Here is a 16,254-nt window from a genome sequence, read left to right on the forward strand (position 1 = left end):
CCTACTGTAAGTGTTCACTCAGAGGTTGTAAGCAAATGACGCTCCACTGCCACTGCCACATACCTGCTCCAAGAAACTCGTGTAGTTGATTTTATCGATCCCACTGTTGGCAACTGTCCTCAGGGCGGTCCTTCCAGTGCTGTCCAGTAAAACGATGCTGCTTAAATTCACATTCAGTCGCTCGCTAATCTGAACAATATCTCCTGTGTACTGAAGCAGAGATACAGAGCCGTCACTGTGGAAACTACCCCACTCACCACAGAAACAAACAGCGAACTCGCCAGCGAAACCACTTCCTTTCACTTTGGGAACTACCCCCACTTACAATTTAAAATACCCACGTTCACCGCAGGAACTGGCCCTTGCACCGCGGAAACTGGCTCCACTCACCATTCCAGCTACCTCCGTTCACCATAGAAACTAATCTCACCCGCCATGGAAACTATGCCCATACATGACAGGAAGTGCCCCATTCCCTACTGGTACACCCATTCACTATGGAAACTATCCCCGTTCATTGCAGAAACTCACTCTGCTCCAGAAAACATTCAAACACTTATCGAGTCACTTGGGTCCATTTTCAATCAGACCGTTGCTAGGGGCTGGTCTTTAGGCTGTGGAAGCAAGGAGATAAATCGGTCGGGTCGACGTGTGGGCCGAAGCATGGTGTCTGGCACTAGCCGAGTTGGGATGCTATGACTGAGGCAAGAATCCTCGTGGGTTGTGGTCCGAAGAAGAAAGACTGAAAGCCAGGAGCTAAATGCTGGGAATCAGAAGATACGTACGGTACTCAGGTTTAGAAAAGTGTTCAAGTCCGAGGTCTGGCTTACTGGTAGGATGTTCCACAGCGACTTACCCTCTTCACAGTTTCTAAACAAATAAGAAACAAAACCTGGTAACAATTGTCTGATCTCCATATTTCTGCAGATATGCTGAACATTAGCAACAGGAAGAGGTCATAAAGAATGAAAGAAAGACTCGAATTTATATAGCGCCTTTCACGACCACCAGACGTCTCAAAGTGCTTTACAGCCAAAGTGGAGTCACTGTTGTAATGTAGGAAATGTGGCAGCCAATTTGCGCACAGCAAGATCCCACAAACAGCAATGTGAAAATGATCAGATCATCTGTTTTTTTAGTGATAATGATTGAGGGAGAAATATTGGCCAGGACACCGGGGAGAACTCCCCCTGCTCTTCTTTGAAATAATGCCATGGGATCTTTTATGTCCACCTGAGAGAGCAGACGGGGCCTCAGTTTAATGTCTCATCTGAAAGACGGCACCTCCGACAGTGCAGCACTCCCTCAGTACCACACTGGAATGTCAGCCTAGCTTTTTATGTGCGCAATTCCCTGGAGTGGGACTATGAGCCCACAACCTTCTAGACTCAGAGGTGAGTGTGCTACCTACTGAACCACAGCTGACACATACAGCCCCTCAAGCTTGTTCCTGCATTCTATTAGATCATGGCTGATCTGTATCTGAACTTCATTTACCCACCTTGTCTCCCTAATCCTTGATACCCATAACAAACAAAAATCTATCAGTCTCTGTATCGAAACCACCAACTGGCATCCAAGGCCTTTTGGGGGAGAGAGTTCCAGATTTCCACTATCCTTTGTGTGAAAAGATGCTTCCTGATTTCACTCCTAACTGGCCTAGCTCTAATGTTAAGGCTATGCCCACTTGTTCTGGACTCCCCCACCAACAGGAAATAACTTCTCTGGCTGTGATTTTACTAACCACGGCGGGTCCGTGGTGGGCGATGTCGGTGGTGGGTCCCGAACCCGCTGCTGGCTCCATCCCCGCCTCTGAAATGAATTTCCCTTGATAGGGCTTGTTAAGCCCGCCCAGCGCGTTTCCCGGCCAATTAGAGGAAGCGCGTCTGGTGACGTCATTGGATGACGCGTTATCAGCCTGGTTCCTTAAAGGGACCATGGCCAACTTTATCTTGACATTTGTGCTGTCAGTGTTCTACAGCATTGAGGTGCTGCAAACACTGACAGTGACTGCACAAAGGCACAGGGCTGCACCCAGGCTCTCCCATGACTCCCTCCATATGCTTATGGAGGAAGTCACAACACACAGGGAGGTCCTCTTCCCTTCCCATGGGCGGAAAAGACCTCCCCAGGAGACCAACACAGCCTAGTTGCACATTGCAGAGGAAGGCACAAGCAGGGATGTGGTCAAGAGGACCAGGCTACATTGGCGCAAACCTTTCAATGATCTCAGTAGATCACGAAACGTTAGTACAAAGCCACAATCAATCTCATCCTGCTGTGCCTCTCATCACATCTCCATCACTCTGCCTTCCCTACCCTACTCCTGCACATCCTTACTCACACCAACTTACCTTACACCTCCACCCATCCCTCTCTATCTATATTATCACATCCCCATCTCACTAGCCACCCCTCACACTCACCCTCATCCTAGTGCAATCATACCAACTAACAACACACAAGGGTAGGCACATGGGTGTTTTATGCAATGTTCATGTAAAGTTTCTGTTAATGTGGTGTCAAACATTGAAACCTTTATTTTCAACACTTTGTGTTCTTGGATAGATTTGTGTGCACCTTTGGAAGTGGCTTAGTGAGTGGCAGTGAATGGTGAGACATAACGGTACCCCCTGCAATCGTGATGAGTGTGAAAGGAATGGCTTGGGCAGTGTAGGGATGCTTTATGGTGCTGGTGTGGGGTGGTGCCAACCTGGCGCATCATGTGGCAGCCAGGATGTACAGCGTCAAGTGAAGTAAATCTAGCCAAGGTGAGGCCATCCCTGGCCTCCCGGGCAGCAATGTGGTTGGGTGCTGATGCCCTCTGTCCTGTGCAGCATCAGGTAATTGCGGAGAAGGTTGGTGTTGATGTTGGTGCTGCTGGTGTGCCTGGTGCTGCCGGTGTTGGGGCTGATCATGGTGGGATTCTGAGGACCAAGGTGAGAGAGTATAAAGGACACCCATGCTGATGGGATAGATGGCAGGTGAAGTAGAGATGACAGAAACAATCTGTAAATGGTGAGAGAGATCAGACTGGATGGAGACTTGTGTAAAGACATGCAGCATGGTGAATCTGTTGGGGAAATGCAGTAAGGAACAGCTCGTGTCCGAGGGAAGATTTCTCTGTAAGGTGGGAGCTTTTACTTTGCATTTGAAGCTGTCAACTTAACACTGAACTCCTGCCTCAGTTTAACAGACGTGATCCCCGAGCAGTGAGGACCCTGTGGGCGAGCACGTAAAATCGAAAGGCGAGCTCAAATGTATTCTTCATGATCTCTAAACAAGGTCATAATGACCTGAATTGGGTCCCCCGCTGCTGCGTGTCGGGTCTGCTCGGAGCTGACAGACCCGACATCGGGGAAAAGCACGCGGTGGCGGGTTCACAGCGGGGTCCCGACCTGCCGGGGAAAAAAAACACTTTCCCTCCCGACCCGCCACCAATCGCGCCCACTGAACCACCCCCCCCCCCCCCCCCCGGGGAAATCTCGGCCTCTGTATCTACCCTATCGAATCCCTTTATCATTTTACACACCTCTATTAGATCTTTCAAGTAATACAAAACAAGGCTCATGCAACTGGTCATAATTTAACTCTTTTAGCCCTGGTATCAATCTGGTGAATCGGCGCTGCACCCCCTCCAAGGCCAATATACCCTTCCTGAGATGCAGAGTGCAAAACTGTACGCAGTGCTCCAGAGAAGGTCTGACCAAGGCTCTGTACAACTGAAGCAGCACTTCCTCACTTTGGAATTTCAGTCCCCCTGAGGTAAAGGCCAATATTCCATTAGCTTTTGGTGCCTGTGTACTAGCTTTTAGTGATTTGCGTAAATGGACACCCAGACCGCTTTGCTCCTCTACATTACAACAGTGACTACATTTCAAAAATACGGAATTCCTTGCAAAGCTTTCTGGGACATCCTGAGGTCGTGAAAGGCGTTATATATATATGCAAATTCTTTCTTTCTTTCACAGCTCCTAGTCTCTCACTAATAAGAAAATATTGCGATTTCTCTTTCTCGGATCCAAAGTGGATGACCTCACACTTCCCACATTGAACTCCATCTGCCACAGTTTTGTCCACTCAGTTAATCTGTCTTATGTCCTTTTTTAACTTTATGCTTCCATCTACACTATTTATTGTGCCTCCTAGCTTAGTGTCGTCAGAAAGCTTGGATATACTGCTCTCTATTTCTTAATCTAAATCACTGACCTCATGGCGCAACCGTAGCGGGTCTGACTCCAGATCAGAGTCTGCGTGCTTGTATCATGCCGGGGTCACAGAGAGGTCACAGCGTCTTGTGTGTCAGCCGTGGCTCAGTGGGCAGCACCCTCGCCTCTGAGTCAGAAGGTTGTGGGTTCAAGTCCCACTCCAGAGACTTGAGCACAAAAATCTATGCTGACACTCCCAGTGCAGTACTGGGGGAGTGCTGCACTGTCAGAGGTGCCGTCTTTTGGATGAGATGTTAAACCGAAGCCCTGTCTGCTCTCTCAGGTGGACAAAAAAATTCCCATGGCACTATTTCGAAGAAGAGCAGGAGAGTTCTCCCCGGTGTCCCGGCCAATATTTATCCCTCAACCAACATCGCTTAAACAGATTATCTGGTCATTATCACATTGCTGTTTGTGGGACCTTGCTGTGCGCAGATTGGCTGCCGCGTTTCCTACATTACAACAGTGACTACACTTCAAATAGTACTTCATTGGCTGTAAAGCACTTTGGGACGTCCTGAGTTCATGAAAGGCACTATAGAAATGCAAGTCTTTCTTTTCCTTTTGATAAAGATAGTGAAAAGCTGAGGCCCCAGTACAGATCCCTGGGGGACACCACTTGTCACATCCCACCAATCAGAGTCTGTTCCCTTTATCCCTACTCTCTGTCTCCTACCTCCCAACCAATTTGAACCCATGTCACAAGGTTACCTCCAATTCCATGTGCTTTCATTTTTGCTAATAATTTCTTGTGAGGAAACTTATCAAATGCCGTCTGAAAGTCCACATAGACAACATCCATAGACACTCCTCTATCCATAGCCACTCCTCTATCCATAGCCACTCCTCTATCCATAGCCACTCCTCTATCCATAGCCACTCCTCTATCCATAGACACTCCTCTATCCATAGACACTCCTCTATCCATAGACACTCCTTCCATAGACACTCCTCTATCCATAGACACTCCTTCCATAGACACTCCTCTATCCATAGACACTCCTCTATCCATAGACACTCCTCTATCCATAGACACTCCTTCCATAGACACTCCTCTATCCATAGACACTCCTTCCATAGACACTCCTCTATCCATAGACACTCCTCTATCCACTATGCTAGGGACCTCCCAAAACATTCAACTAGATTAGACAGACATGACCTACCCATCTCAAATTCATGCTGCTCTTGATCAGCTTATACTTGTCCAAGTACTGTCGCTCTGTCTCTGATGACAGATGTCAGTAACTTCCCCACAACTGAGAGTCGATAGTCTGTAGTTACCCTGGTTTCTAAATGATGGATTGACACTTGCAATTTTCCAATCCTATACCACTAGTATTTTGCCCCCATTCTCCACTGTGAAAATGGAGAGATCAGATCTGGACCTTTCTGCCAAACCGTGAGATTCAATGACATTTTCCCGAGGCACGGGCTGTGCTCAATATCTATCAAGTCGTTCCTGACCTGTGGAGCTTGGAGACACTGATTGACACGTTGAGGTAATTGGAGAGGTTAAATTTCTCGTCCTGGGCTCCGAGGGTGTCGATGATCTGCAGAAAATAATCACAACACATTCAGCGCAAATGAATCTCATCTTTCCTGTACTGATGGTGCAGCCTTCAGCACTCGACTTACTGCCGCATATTGGGTGCACTTCATTGCCTCGGGTCCACTGAGACCTCCTCAACGCCACCTTCCCGACCAGGCTAAAGCGTGAGCAGAGGCCGAGTACAGAGATCGCTAAAGGTTCATTAGCAATGCCGTGAGTCGATAGCTAGGGCAAATCATTACATAGAATTTACAGCACAGAAACAGACTATTCGGCCCAACTGGTCTATGCCGGTGTTTATGCTCCACACTAGCCTCCTCCCAGCCCTCTTCATCTCACCCTATCAACATATCCTTCTATTCCTTTCTCCCATATGTACTTATCTAGCTTCCCCATAAAGGCATCGATGCTATTCGCCTCAACTACTCCATGTGGTAGTGAGTTCCACGTTCTCACCACTCTCCGAGTAAAGACGTTTCTCCTGAATTCCTTATTGGATTTATTAGTGACTGTCTTATATTTATGGCCCCTAGTGTTGGACTCCCTAAACACCTTCCATAAGTGGAATAGGGTGTTATAGTCAATTGTCCTACAAATGCACCCTAAGACTTAGATTTTGTCCCTATACAAGACCTTGGTCAGGCCTCAGTTAGAATACTGCGCTCGGTTTTGGTCTCCTCACATGGGGGGTGATATTGAGACTTTGGAAAGGTGCAGAGGGGGGCCACTAGACTAATTCCCAGTTTGATGCATCTTAGTTACCAAGATAGGCTAAAAGAGCTGGGACTCTACACTTTACAGAAGCGTAGACTATGGAGTGATCTGATTGAGGTTTATAAGATAATGAAGGGAATAGATTGTGTTCCAGCTGACAGTTTGTTTCAACTAAATTGTTAGGGAGGACCTGTCAGGGGTCGCATGTTTAAACCATACAAGGCCAGATCTAGGTTAGCTGTCAGGAGGTGGTTCTTTTCCCGGAGAATAGTGGACCTGTGGAACAGGCTGTCGTCTCATGTGGTGGACGCTGATTCATTGAATTCCTTCAAGCGAGAGCTGGACCTGTTTCTGGCTGAGGTGGAGATCACCTCGCACAAGAGGTAGGTACGGCATAGAATGATCAGGGCCAGGGAGACCACCTGGGGCGGTGATGGCGCAGGGATTGGAGATGATTTTTCCAGATTTTTTTTCTTCCAAATTGGCCTGGGTTCTTAATCTGTATTTTCGCCTCTCCTCGGAGATCACATGGCCTGGGGCGGGGTGGGGAGATTATATATTATGATGGACACAACACCGCAGGTGTGTGGGACAGGCTGGATGGACCAGAGGGTCTTTTTCTGTCCTTCATTGTCGGTATGTTCACACGCAGCAGTGGCACTGTGTTCCTGTCCTGTGCCAGACTCATTAGAGGCCTGAGGGAGATGTGAACTGGATGCGGATGAAATGCCTGAATGGCTGAGAGGCTCTTCATTCATTATTATGGTCTTGTGGCTCCCCGATTAGGCCCTCAGAAAATCAAGAGTAGCTGTGAAGGCCTCACACGCACCTGGTAGATTTCTCCGCTTTCCCAAGGTTTACAGAGAAGCGTCCGAACATTTCCTCCCACAATAAACGTGACAAACACCAGGAGAATGAGCAGCCAGGAGAAGATAAAGCTGAACCCAACGCCCCTGTAATAGAAGAGAACAGGTAAGAGCAGAGACAGTAAAACTGTCAACACATACAGGCGAACTCCACGACACATACAGGCGAACTCCGCGGCACATACAGGTGAACTCCGCAACACATACAGGTGAACTCCGCGGCACATACAGGCGAACTCCGTGGCACATACAGGCGAACTCCGCAACACATACAGGCGAACTCCGCGGCACATACAGGAAAACTCCACGACACATACAGGTGAACTCCGCGACACATACAGGCGAGCTCCGCGACACATACAGGCAAACTCCGCGACGCATACAGGTGAACTCCGCGACGCATACAGGCGAACTCCGCGACACATACAGGTGAACTCCGCGACACATACAGGTGAGCTCCGCGACACATACAGGCAAACTCCGCGGCACATACAGGCGAACTCCGCGACACATACAGGAAAACTCTGCGACACATACAGGAAAGCTCCGCGACACATACAGGCAAACTCCACGACACATACAGGCGAACTCTGCGACACATACAGGCGAGCTCCGCGACACATACAGGTGAACTCCGCGACACATACAGGAAAACTCTGCGACACATACAGGAAAACTCTGCGACACATACAGGCGAGCTCCGCGACACATACAGGCAAACTCCGCGACACATACAGGCAAACTCCGCGGCACATACAGGCGAACTCCGCGACACATACAGGAAAACTCTGCGACACATACAGGAAAGCTCCGCGACACATACAGGCAAACTCCACGACACATACAGGCGAACTCTGCGACACATACAGGCGAGCTCCGCGACACATACAGGTGAACTCCGCGACACATACAGGAAAACTCTGCGACACATACAGGAAAACTCTGCGACACATACAGGCGAGCTCCGCGACACATACAGGCAAACTCCGCGGCACATACAGGTGAACTCCGCGACACATACAGGTGAGCTCCGCGACACATACAGGCAAACTCCACGGCACATACAGGCGAACTCCGCGACACATACAGGAAAACTCCACGACACATACAGGCAAACTCTGCGACACATACAGGCAAACTCCACGACACATACAGGCAAACTCTGCGACACATACAGGCAAACTTTGCAACACACAGAGGCACGCTCCGCAACACACCCAGGTGCACTCCGCGACACATACAGGTGAACTCCACGACACATACATGCGAACTCCGCGACACATACATGCGAACTCCGCAACGCATACAGGCGAACTCCGCAACGCATTGATTGGCACCCCATCCACCACCTTAAACATTCACTCCCTCCACCATCAGCGTACCGTGGCTGCAGTGTGTACCATCTACAAGATGCACTGCAGCAACTCGCCAAGGCTTCTTTGGCAGCACCTCCCAAACCTGCGACCTCTTCCACCTAGAAGGACAAGGGCAGGAGGCGCACGGGAACACCACCACCTCCAAGTTCCCCTCCAAGTCACACACCATCCTGACTTGGAAATATATCGCTGATCCTTCACCGTCGCTGGGTCAAAATCCTGGCTAACAGCACTGTGGGAAGTACCTTCACCACACAGGCTGCAGCAGTTCAAGAAGGCGGCTCACAACCACTTTCACCAGGGCAATTAGGGATGGGCAATAAATGCTGGCCTTGCTAGCGACGCCCACATCCCATAAACAAATAAAAAAAAACATACAGGCACACTCTACAACACATACAGGCACACTGAGTTGATACACTCCTCGCTGATATTGTCAATGCATAAATGCGCACTCCTCATTCTTACTAAAACCGTCAATACCTACAAGCATATTCCCTGATGATCCAGAAACTGTTGAACTACAATCCTTACTTTTACTGAAACAGTTAATATATCACACACCTTACTGATATGGAAACTGTCTATACGCACAGGTGCGCACCCACTGATACTGAAACTGTCAGCGTCCACACTCCTCGCTGATATTAAAAACTGTCAATAGATACACGCGTGCTCCTTCCTATTGCTGGAACTCCTGATACACACAGGCGCGCTGACACTGAAACTGCACTCCGACCTTCAGTGTGTTGTTAAACACCGTTAACATCCCCGAGACAAACGCAGCTGCCTTACGCCATCAGAAAGTTGGCTCCGGATTTGGAGCATCCAGTGGCGCTGTAGGGATCGTCTCTCATCGCGATTCCTGCACTGCCCAACCCGAGTCCCAGCACGTTGCACGCGATGATTAAGAGAATGATGCAGCACAGGACAATTCCCACTATCCACCTGCAATAAAAGAAAGAACTTGCATTTCTATAGCGCCTTTCACCACCTCAGGGCGTCCCAAAGCCCTTTACAGCCGATGAAGTACTTTCTGAAGTGTGGTCATTGTTGTAATGTAGGAAATGCCAATTTGTGCACAGCAAGCTCCCACAGATAACAATGAGATAAATGACCAAATTATCTGGGTTTTTTTTTTTTAAGTGCTGTTGGTTACATAGAAACATAGAAGATAGGAGCAGGAGTAGGCCATTCGGCCCCTCAAGCCTGCTCCGCCATTTAATAAGATCATGGCTGATCATCCAAATTTAGTACCCTGTATGAGGAGAGATTGGGTCGATTGGGCTTGTACTCGCTGGAGTTTAGAAGAATGAGAGGGGATCTCATTGAAACTTATAAAATTCTGACAGGACTGGACAGACTAGATGCAGGAAGGATGTTCCCGATGGCGGGGGAGTTCAAAACCAGGGGTCACAGTCTTAAGGGTAAGGGGTAAGCCATTTAGGACAGAGATAAGGAGGAATTTCTTCACCCAGAGAGTGGTGAAACTGTGGAATTCTCTACCACAGAAGGCAGTTGAGGCCAACTTATTAAATATATTCAAGAAGGAGTTGGATATATTTCTTAAGGCTAAAGGGATCAAGGGATATGGGGAGAAAGCAGGGACAGGGTACTGAATTTGGATGATCAGCCATGATCTCATTAAATGGCAGAGCAGGCTCGAGGGGGCGAATGGCCTACTCCTGCTCCTATCTTCTATGTTTCTATGATTCTGTGACCCTCCCCTTGGACCACGTTATTACTCTCGCAAAGTTGCCACTGTGGCGGAGGACACATAGGGGGTAGAATTCTGAGGTGCCGTGCTTCAGCATGTGTCAAGAGCTCATAATCGCTACATTGCACATCCCCACACTCCTCTCCAATTTCCCATCCACTCAAACCGATGGACGGAGAATCGCAGCCTGGGAATGCGCAGCTTTGCGAAGTGTTCTTCCGGAGCTTCGAGGAGTGGGACATCGGACTTTTTTTTTCACCCTACATCACGGCTTTGGAGTGAGCCTGTGCTGAGATTACTGGGAGAGCAGCCCAAACTGTAAAACCCTGTAAACTATCCACATCCAGGTTCTATCGCAAGGCTCCTGAACACTGCTCGAGTTTCTCACATTCATGGTGTCACATAAGAACATCAGAAATAGGAGCAGGAGCAGGCCATTCGGCCCCTCGAGCCTGCTCAGCCATTCAATGAGATCATGGCTGATCATCGACCTCAACTCCACTTTCCCGCCCGATCTCCACATCCCTTGATTCCCCTAGAGTCCAGAAATCTATCGATCTCAGCCTTCAATATACTCAAAGACTCAGCATTCACAGCCCTTTGGGGTAGAGAATTCCAAAGATTCACAACCCTCTGAGTGAAGAAATTCCTCCTCATCTCAGTCTTAAATGGCCAACCCCTTATCCTGAGACTATGCCCCCTAGTTCTAGGCTCTCCAGCCAGGGGGAAACAACCTCTCAGCATCTACCCTGTCAATCCCCCTCAGAATCTTATATGATTTCAATGAGATCACCTCTCATTCTTCTAAACTCCAGAGAGTATAGGCCCGATCTACTCAATCTCTCCTCATAGGACAACCCTCGCACCCCAGGGACCAGTCTAATCAAACTGCTACTGTCAGTGGGTTCAATGGCCTTTATTATGGTTTCCTTGCCTTCAACACCTGTGGGCATTGACATAAGACTCTCCTTTCAAGAAATTCCTGCACTCAGTACTTGTGTGACTGGGTAGCCACTACCCTCAATAAATGGAACTAGTCAGAGGACATCTCCCTGTCCCATCCCACTTGCGATCTGGGAGTGCACGTATCAGGAATATACTTTTAGCAATCGGCATTAGTGCAATAAATCAGGAACACCTGCATTTGGACAGGAATAATCACAGGGTTAGACTAACTGTGATGGCCCCCACAGTCAAATATCCTATCAACGGTCACTGACTCAACTCACAGAAGCTGGATGGCCACTTGGGGAGTTATCAGGGGCTTGAAAGTGCCCGTGGATCCATACCCCAGCAAAGGTTCTGGGCACCACACCTCAGGAAGGATGTACTGGCCTTGGAGGGAGTGCAGCGTAGATTCACCAGAATGATACCGGGACTAAAAGGGTTAAATTATGAGGACAGGTTGCATAATTAGGCTTGTATTCCCTCGAGTATAGCAGATTAGGGGGTGATCTAATTGAGGTGTTTAAGATGATTTAAAGATTTAATAGGGTAGATGGAGAATAACTATTTACAGGAAACTCTTTGGTATCCGGCACCGATGGGACCGGGATGATTAAAAATTCCGGATGACGGAGAGGGTTATCTACCGAGGCTATTTTTAACAAAAAAAAAAATTTTAATCAAGAAATGTGCAGTATACAGTAATTGGGTACTCACCTACAGCGCGGGAGAGTCAGACTCCTGTTATTGAGGTGTTCGGACTTCCGACAGCGCCAAGAAGCCGAGTAGTAGCAGTTTGGAGAACTACCCCCACTGACTGACTCGGCCACCGCGGGAGGCTCGGACTCGGACTCGGCAACATTGGCAGTTATTGAGGAGCTGTTTTCGGAGTATGAATTTTGCCGGTTAATAGAGAATTCCGGATATTTAGGTGCCGTTTAAACGAGAGTTTCCTGTATTCTGGTGGGGGGAGTCCAGAACAAGGGGGCGTAACCTTAAAACTAGAGCTAGGCCGTTCAGGGGTGATGTCAGGAAGCACTTCTTCACACAAAGGGCAGTGGAAATCTGGAACTCTCTCCCCCCAAAAAAGCTGTTGGGGCTGGGGGTCAATTGAGAATTTCAAAACTGAGCCTGATAGATTTTTGCTAGGCGAGGTCATTAAAGGTTTCAGACCCAAGGCAGGTAGATGTAGTTAAGGTACAGATCACTCAAGATCTAATTGAATGGCGGAACATACTCAAGGAGCTGAATGGCCTCCTCTTGTTCCTCTTGTCAAAAGTCAGTATCTTCGGGAAATGAGGGGAGACAATTAGGGGAGAAATACAGCACAGAAAGGTATCACCTTCCTGTACGAATGCAATGATTGTGTTTGCATACCTGTAGTTGTCATATCGCTTCAACTCATTTGAGACTTTCATCACCTGCTCAGAATTGAGAGTCTCAGGCAGGGATTGGAGGGAATCCGGAAATTGGGCCTTCTCAATGGTAGTGGAGAGGTCTCCTTCAATGTTCTCTATAGTTTTCTTGATGTCTGCAAAAACCAACACAAATAGGACACTAACTCAGGAAAATGAAAGGAACTGGCAGACGAGGCTTGGAAGCAGTGAAGGACCAGTACATTTCCTAGTACTAAGCAAACAGGCTGCCCAATTAAAGGCTTCTACCCTCCTCCCCTCCCCCCAGACACACCCACCTGTGATAATCTGCGAGGTTTGATTGGTCACCCTGCCAGGAATTTCATTAAACAAACGGTAGCCCTGGGGAGAGAGAAAGCACGTTGGCAGTTTGACAGTGACTCACACGTGCAGGATCCAAATAATCCAAAGAGTGGACGAGTTACCTGTTCCAGGGAATTATTCAGTGTTGCTGGAGAGAAGCTCGTGAGTTTGTTCAACGCCGTCCGAATTTCATCAGACTAGAGAGAACGGAGACAGGTTACTGGTGGAGATAAACAAATCAAAAACAACCATGTTTAACTAGTGTCAAATCAATCACCGCTCCTGTACCAGAGCCAGCCAATCGGTACGTCAGTCTCAATAACAGAGCACATCAGGCAGAGAATGAGGTTCACCAGGGTGAAGAGCGGGGATCGGCCTAGTTTGAAAAGTGAAGGCAGAGATGTGTGCCGTTTAGGGGGCAAAGACAGAGGGCTCAAAGTATTGAGGCAATTTGAGAGGTAACGGTAGAGGGGTGAGATACAGAGAGAGGTGCAGTTTGAGGGTTGAAGAGCAAAGAAGGACCTGATAGAGGTCTTGAAAATTATGAAAAGGGCTTTGATAGGGTAGACGTAGAGAAGTGTTTCCTCTTGTGGAGGAGTCCAAAACTAGGAGCTATAAATATAAGATAGTCACTGTTATAAATCTCATCATCAAGAAACTACTTATGAAATAATGCTGGACAGCCAGCTGGTGGCGCCGTCCAAGGAGTATAAATACTCGGGCGTGGGCCCCAGCTTGCCAGGGACATTTTGTAAGACAAGGAGCTAGTGAAGTACAACTAGACCTCCATGTTCTGAAACAAGTTGATTAAAGCCTTGCTTTATACTCAAACCAAGTGTGTAGTGAGTTTTATTACGCCAGTCACTAATAAATCCAATAGGGAATTCAGGAGAAACTTCTTTACCCAGAGAGTGGTGAGAATGTGGAGCTCGCTACCACAGGGAGGAGAATAGCAAAGATGCATTTAAGGGGAAGCTAGATAAGTAGACCAGTTGGGCCGAATGGCCTGTTTCTGTGCTGTGCATTCTATGTGAAACTTGGAAAGGAGATATCGAAGGCCTTGTGGCGCTTTTCTTACCTCACTGAATTGAACATTCAGATCCAGGTTATTAACTGTTGTCATGGCTGGGTTACACTTGTCACATAATGGACTGTTCAGCGTGGCACTGATATCAAGCTTCAGGCTCGTCAGCTCGCTTTGCAACTGGCGCTGTTTCTCCAGCACAGATTGTTGGGTGGAGTTGATGGTCGTCAGGTGGACTTTTACATTGCTGAGTTCTGAAGTTAAACAAGCAATGCAACTCCATCAACAACAACAACAACAACTTGCATTTATATAGCGCCTTTACCGTAGTAAAACATCCCAAGGTGCTTCACAGGAGCGTTACCAAACAAAATTTGACACCGAGCCACGTAAGGACAAATTAGGGCAGGTGACCAAAAGCTTGGTCAAAGAGGTAAGTTTTAAGGAGCGTCTTAAAGGATAAGAGAGTCTGCGATGCAGAAAGAAATTCCAGAGCTTAGGGCCCAGGCAACAGAAGGTACGACCACCAATGGTGGAGCGATTATAATCAGGGATGCTCAAGAGGGCAGAATTTGAGGAGCGCGGATATCTCGGGGTGGGGGGGGGGGTTGTGCGGCTGGAGGAAATTACAGAGATAGGAAGGGGCGAGGTTGACATGAATCAGTCATTCATGAAAGAAAGACTTATGAAATAATACTGAGCGGCCTATGGGTGGCGCTGTCCAGGGACAGTATAAATACTCGGGCATGGGCCCAGCTTGCGCAGGACATTCTTAACAGGAACTAGTGAAGGACACAACTAGACCTCCATGTTGTAAAACAGTTGATTAAAGCTTTGTTTAACGCTTAGACCAAGTGCCTAGTAGTTTTCTTATGTCAGAGGCCATGGAGGGTTTTGTAAACAAGGAGGAGATTTTTAAATCGCTCCGTTGCTTAACCGGGAGCCAATGTAGGTCAACGAGCACAGGGGTGATGGGTGAATGGGACTTGGTGTGAGTTAGGACACGGGCAGCAGAGTTTTGGATGACCTCAAGTTAATGTAGGCTAGAATGTGGGAGGCTGGCGAGGAGTACGTTGGAATAGTTTGATTAGAAAGAGCCGGTAAGTCTGCGGGTTATCTGCCGAATACGCAACTGCCCGGAATGCGCTGGAGCGGCGATATATTGGCGACTCACGCCAAACATTAAACTGTCCTGATCCCCCATCCTGCAGCAGCAGTTTGCCGGCGAAATAATTAGACTCCGCCACGGCGAGCGTAACGGTGGATCGGGAACAGCGCGGCCAGTGTCTGTAACACACCCCAAGTACCGGAGCCTGACACACAACGCAGCAACAGATTACTTAACAGGGACGCGTTTGGGAGGCAATGGCTCCGATCTGATCATGTCTGTACGGACAGAATGTCCAGCTCAGGTTGAATTTGATCGAAGAGTTTGTACTGAAACAGTATAAACAGATAAACCGCCGTTAAAGAATGCATAGGGTCGTCTCCTGAACTGCGTGCGATCCCTTGCCATATTTCATTACCGGTTGCAATCCATGAGCTGAATAAATATTATTATAAAAATAATATCCCTCGTGGGCCGGGGGTAAGGGTGGGAGAAATCAGATCACGCCTGGCTGTCAAAACACTTTATTTAATACTTAACTGAGGTTTACGATTTCAATGATGTTCCTAGAACAAGTCAGTAACGATTATGTTACTCTCGGGCAACCTGCTGAGTGACTGAAGACTTTCCTGATTCTGAGCCCTTCGGTGCTGTTCTGTAACGATGATAATTAACTGCTCAACTTTTGTCAGCGAGGGTTTCTGTGGAGCTGCACAAAAGTCCCAGCCAATCACGGTATTGCGCACGCAATGGCGGAAATCACTTACGCCGTAATTTCTGCGCCATAACAGTGGCGTACATAAGAACATAAGAATTAGGAGCAGGAGTAGGCCATACGGCCCCTCGAGCCTGCTCCGCCATTCAATAAGATCATGGCTGACCTTCGACCTCAACTCCACTTTCCCGCCCGATCCCCATATCCCTTGATTCCCCTAGAGTCCAAAAATCTATCGATCTCAGCCTTGAATATTCTCAAAGACTCAGCATTCACAGCCCTCTGGGGCAGAGAATTCCAAAGATTCACAA

At 48.1% G+C, this 16,254-nt stretch overlaps 1 protein-coding gene across 1 annotated transcript in view; it reads right to left on the reverse strand.

The window, feature by feature from the left end:
- LOC147098038 (prominin-2-like) overlaps window positions 1-16,254 on the reverse strand; it is a 103,782-nt gene that overhangs the window by 69,805 nt on the left and 17,723 nt on the right. The window contains exons 8-16 of the mRNA XM_085971251.1: window positions 14,175-14,374; window positions 13,219-13,293; window positions 13,072-13,135; window positions 12,756-12,909; window positions 9,512-9,664; window positions 7,304-7,427; window positions 5,676-5,761; window positions 786-870; window positions 64-210 (exon numbers count right to left, since the gene is read on the reverse strand). Coding sequence (XP_085827377.1) covers window positions 64-210; window positions 786-870; window positions 5,676-5,761; window positions 7,304-7,427; window positions 9,512-9,664; window positions 12,756-12,909; window positions 13,072-13,135; window positions 13,219-13,293; window positions 14,175-14,374 — 1,088 coding nt within the window. The remainder of the gene's footprint in view (window positions 1-63; window positions 211-785; window positions 871-5,675; window positions 5,762-7,303; window positions 7,428-9,511; window positions 9,665-12,755; window positions 12,910-13,071; window positions 13,136-13,218; window positions 13,294-14,174; window positions 14,375-16,254) is intronic.

This window comes from Somniosus microcephalus, chromosome 30, assembly GCF_052327205.1.
Source record: "Somniosus microcephalus isolate GS21.2 chromosome 30, FLI_Smic_1.0, whole genome shotgun sequence".
NCBI lineage: Eukaryota > Metazoa > Chordata > Chondrichthyes > Squaliformes > Somniosidae > Somniosus > Somniosus microcephalus.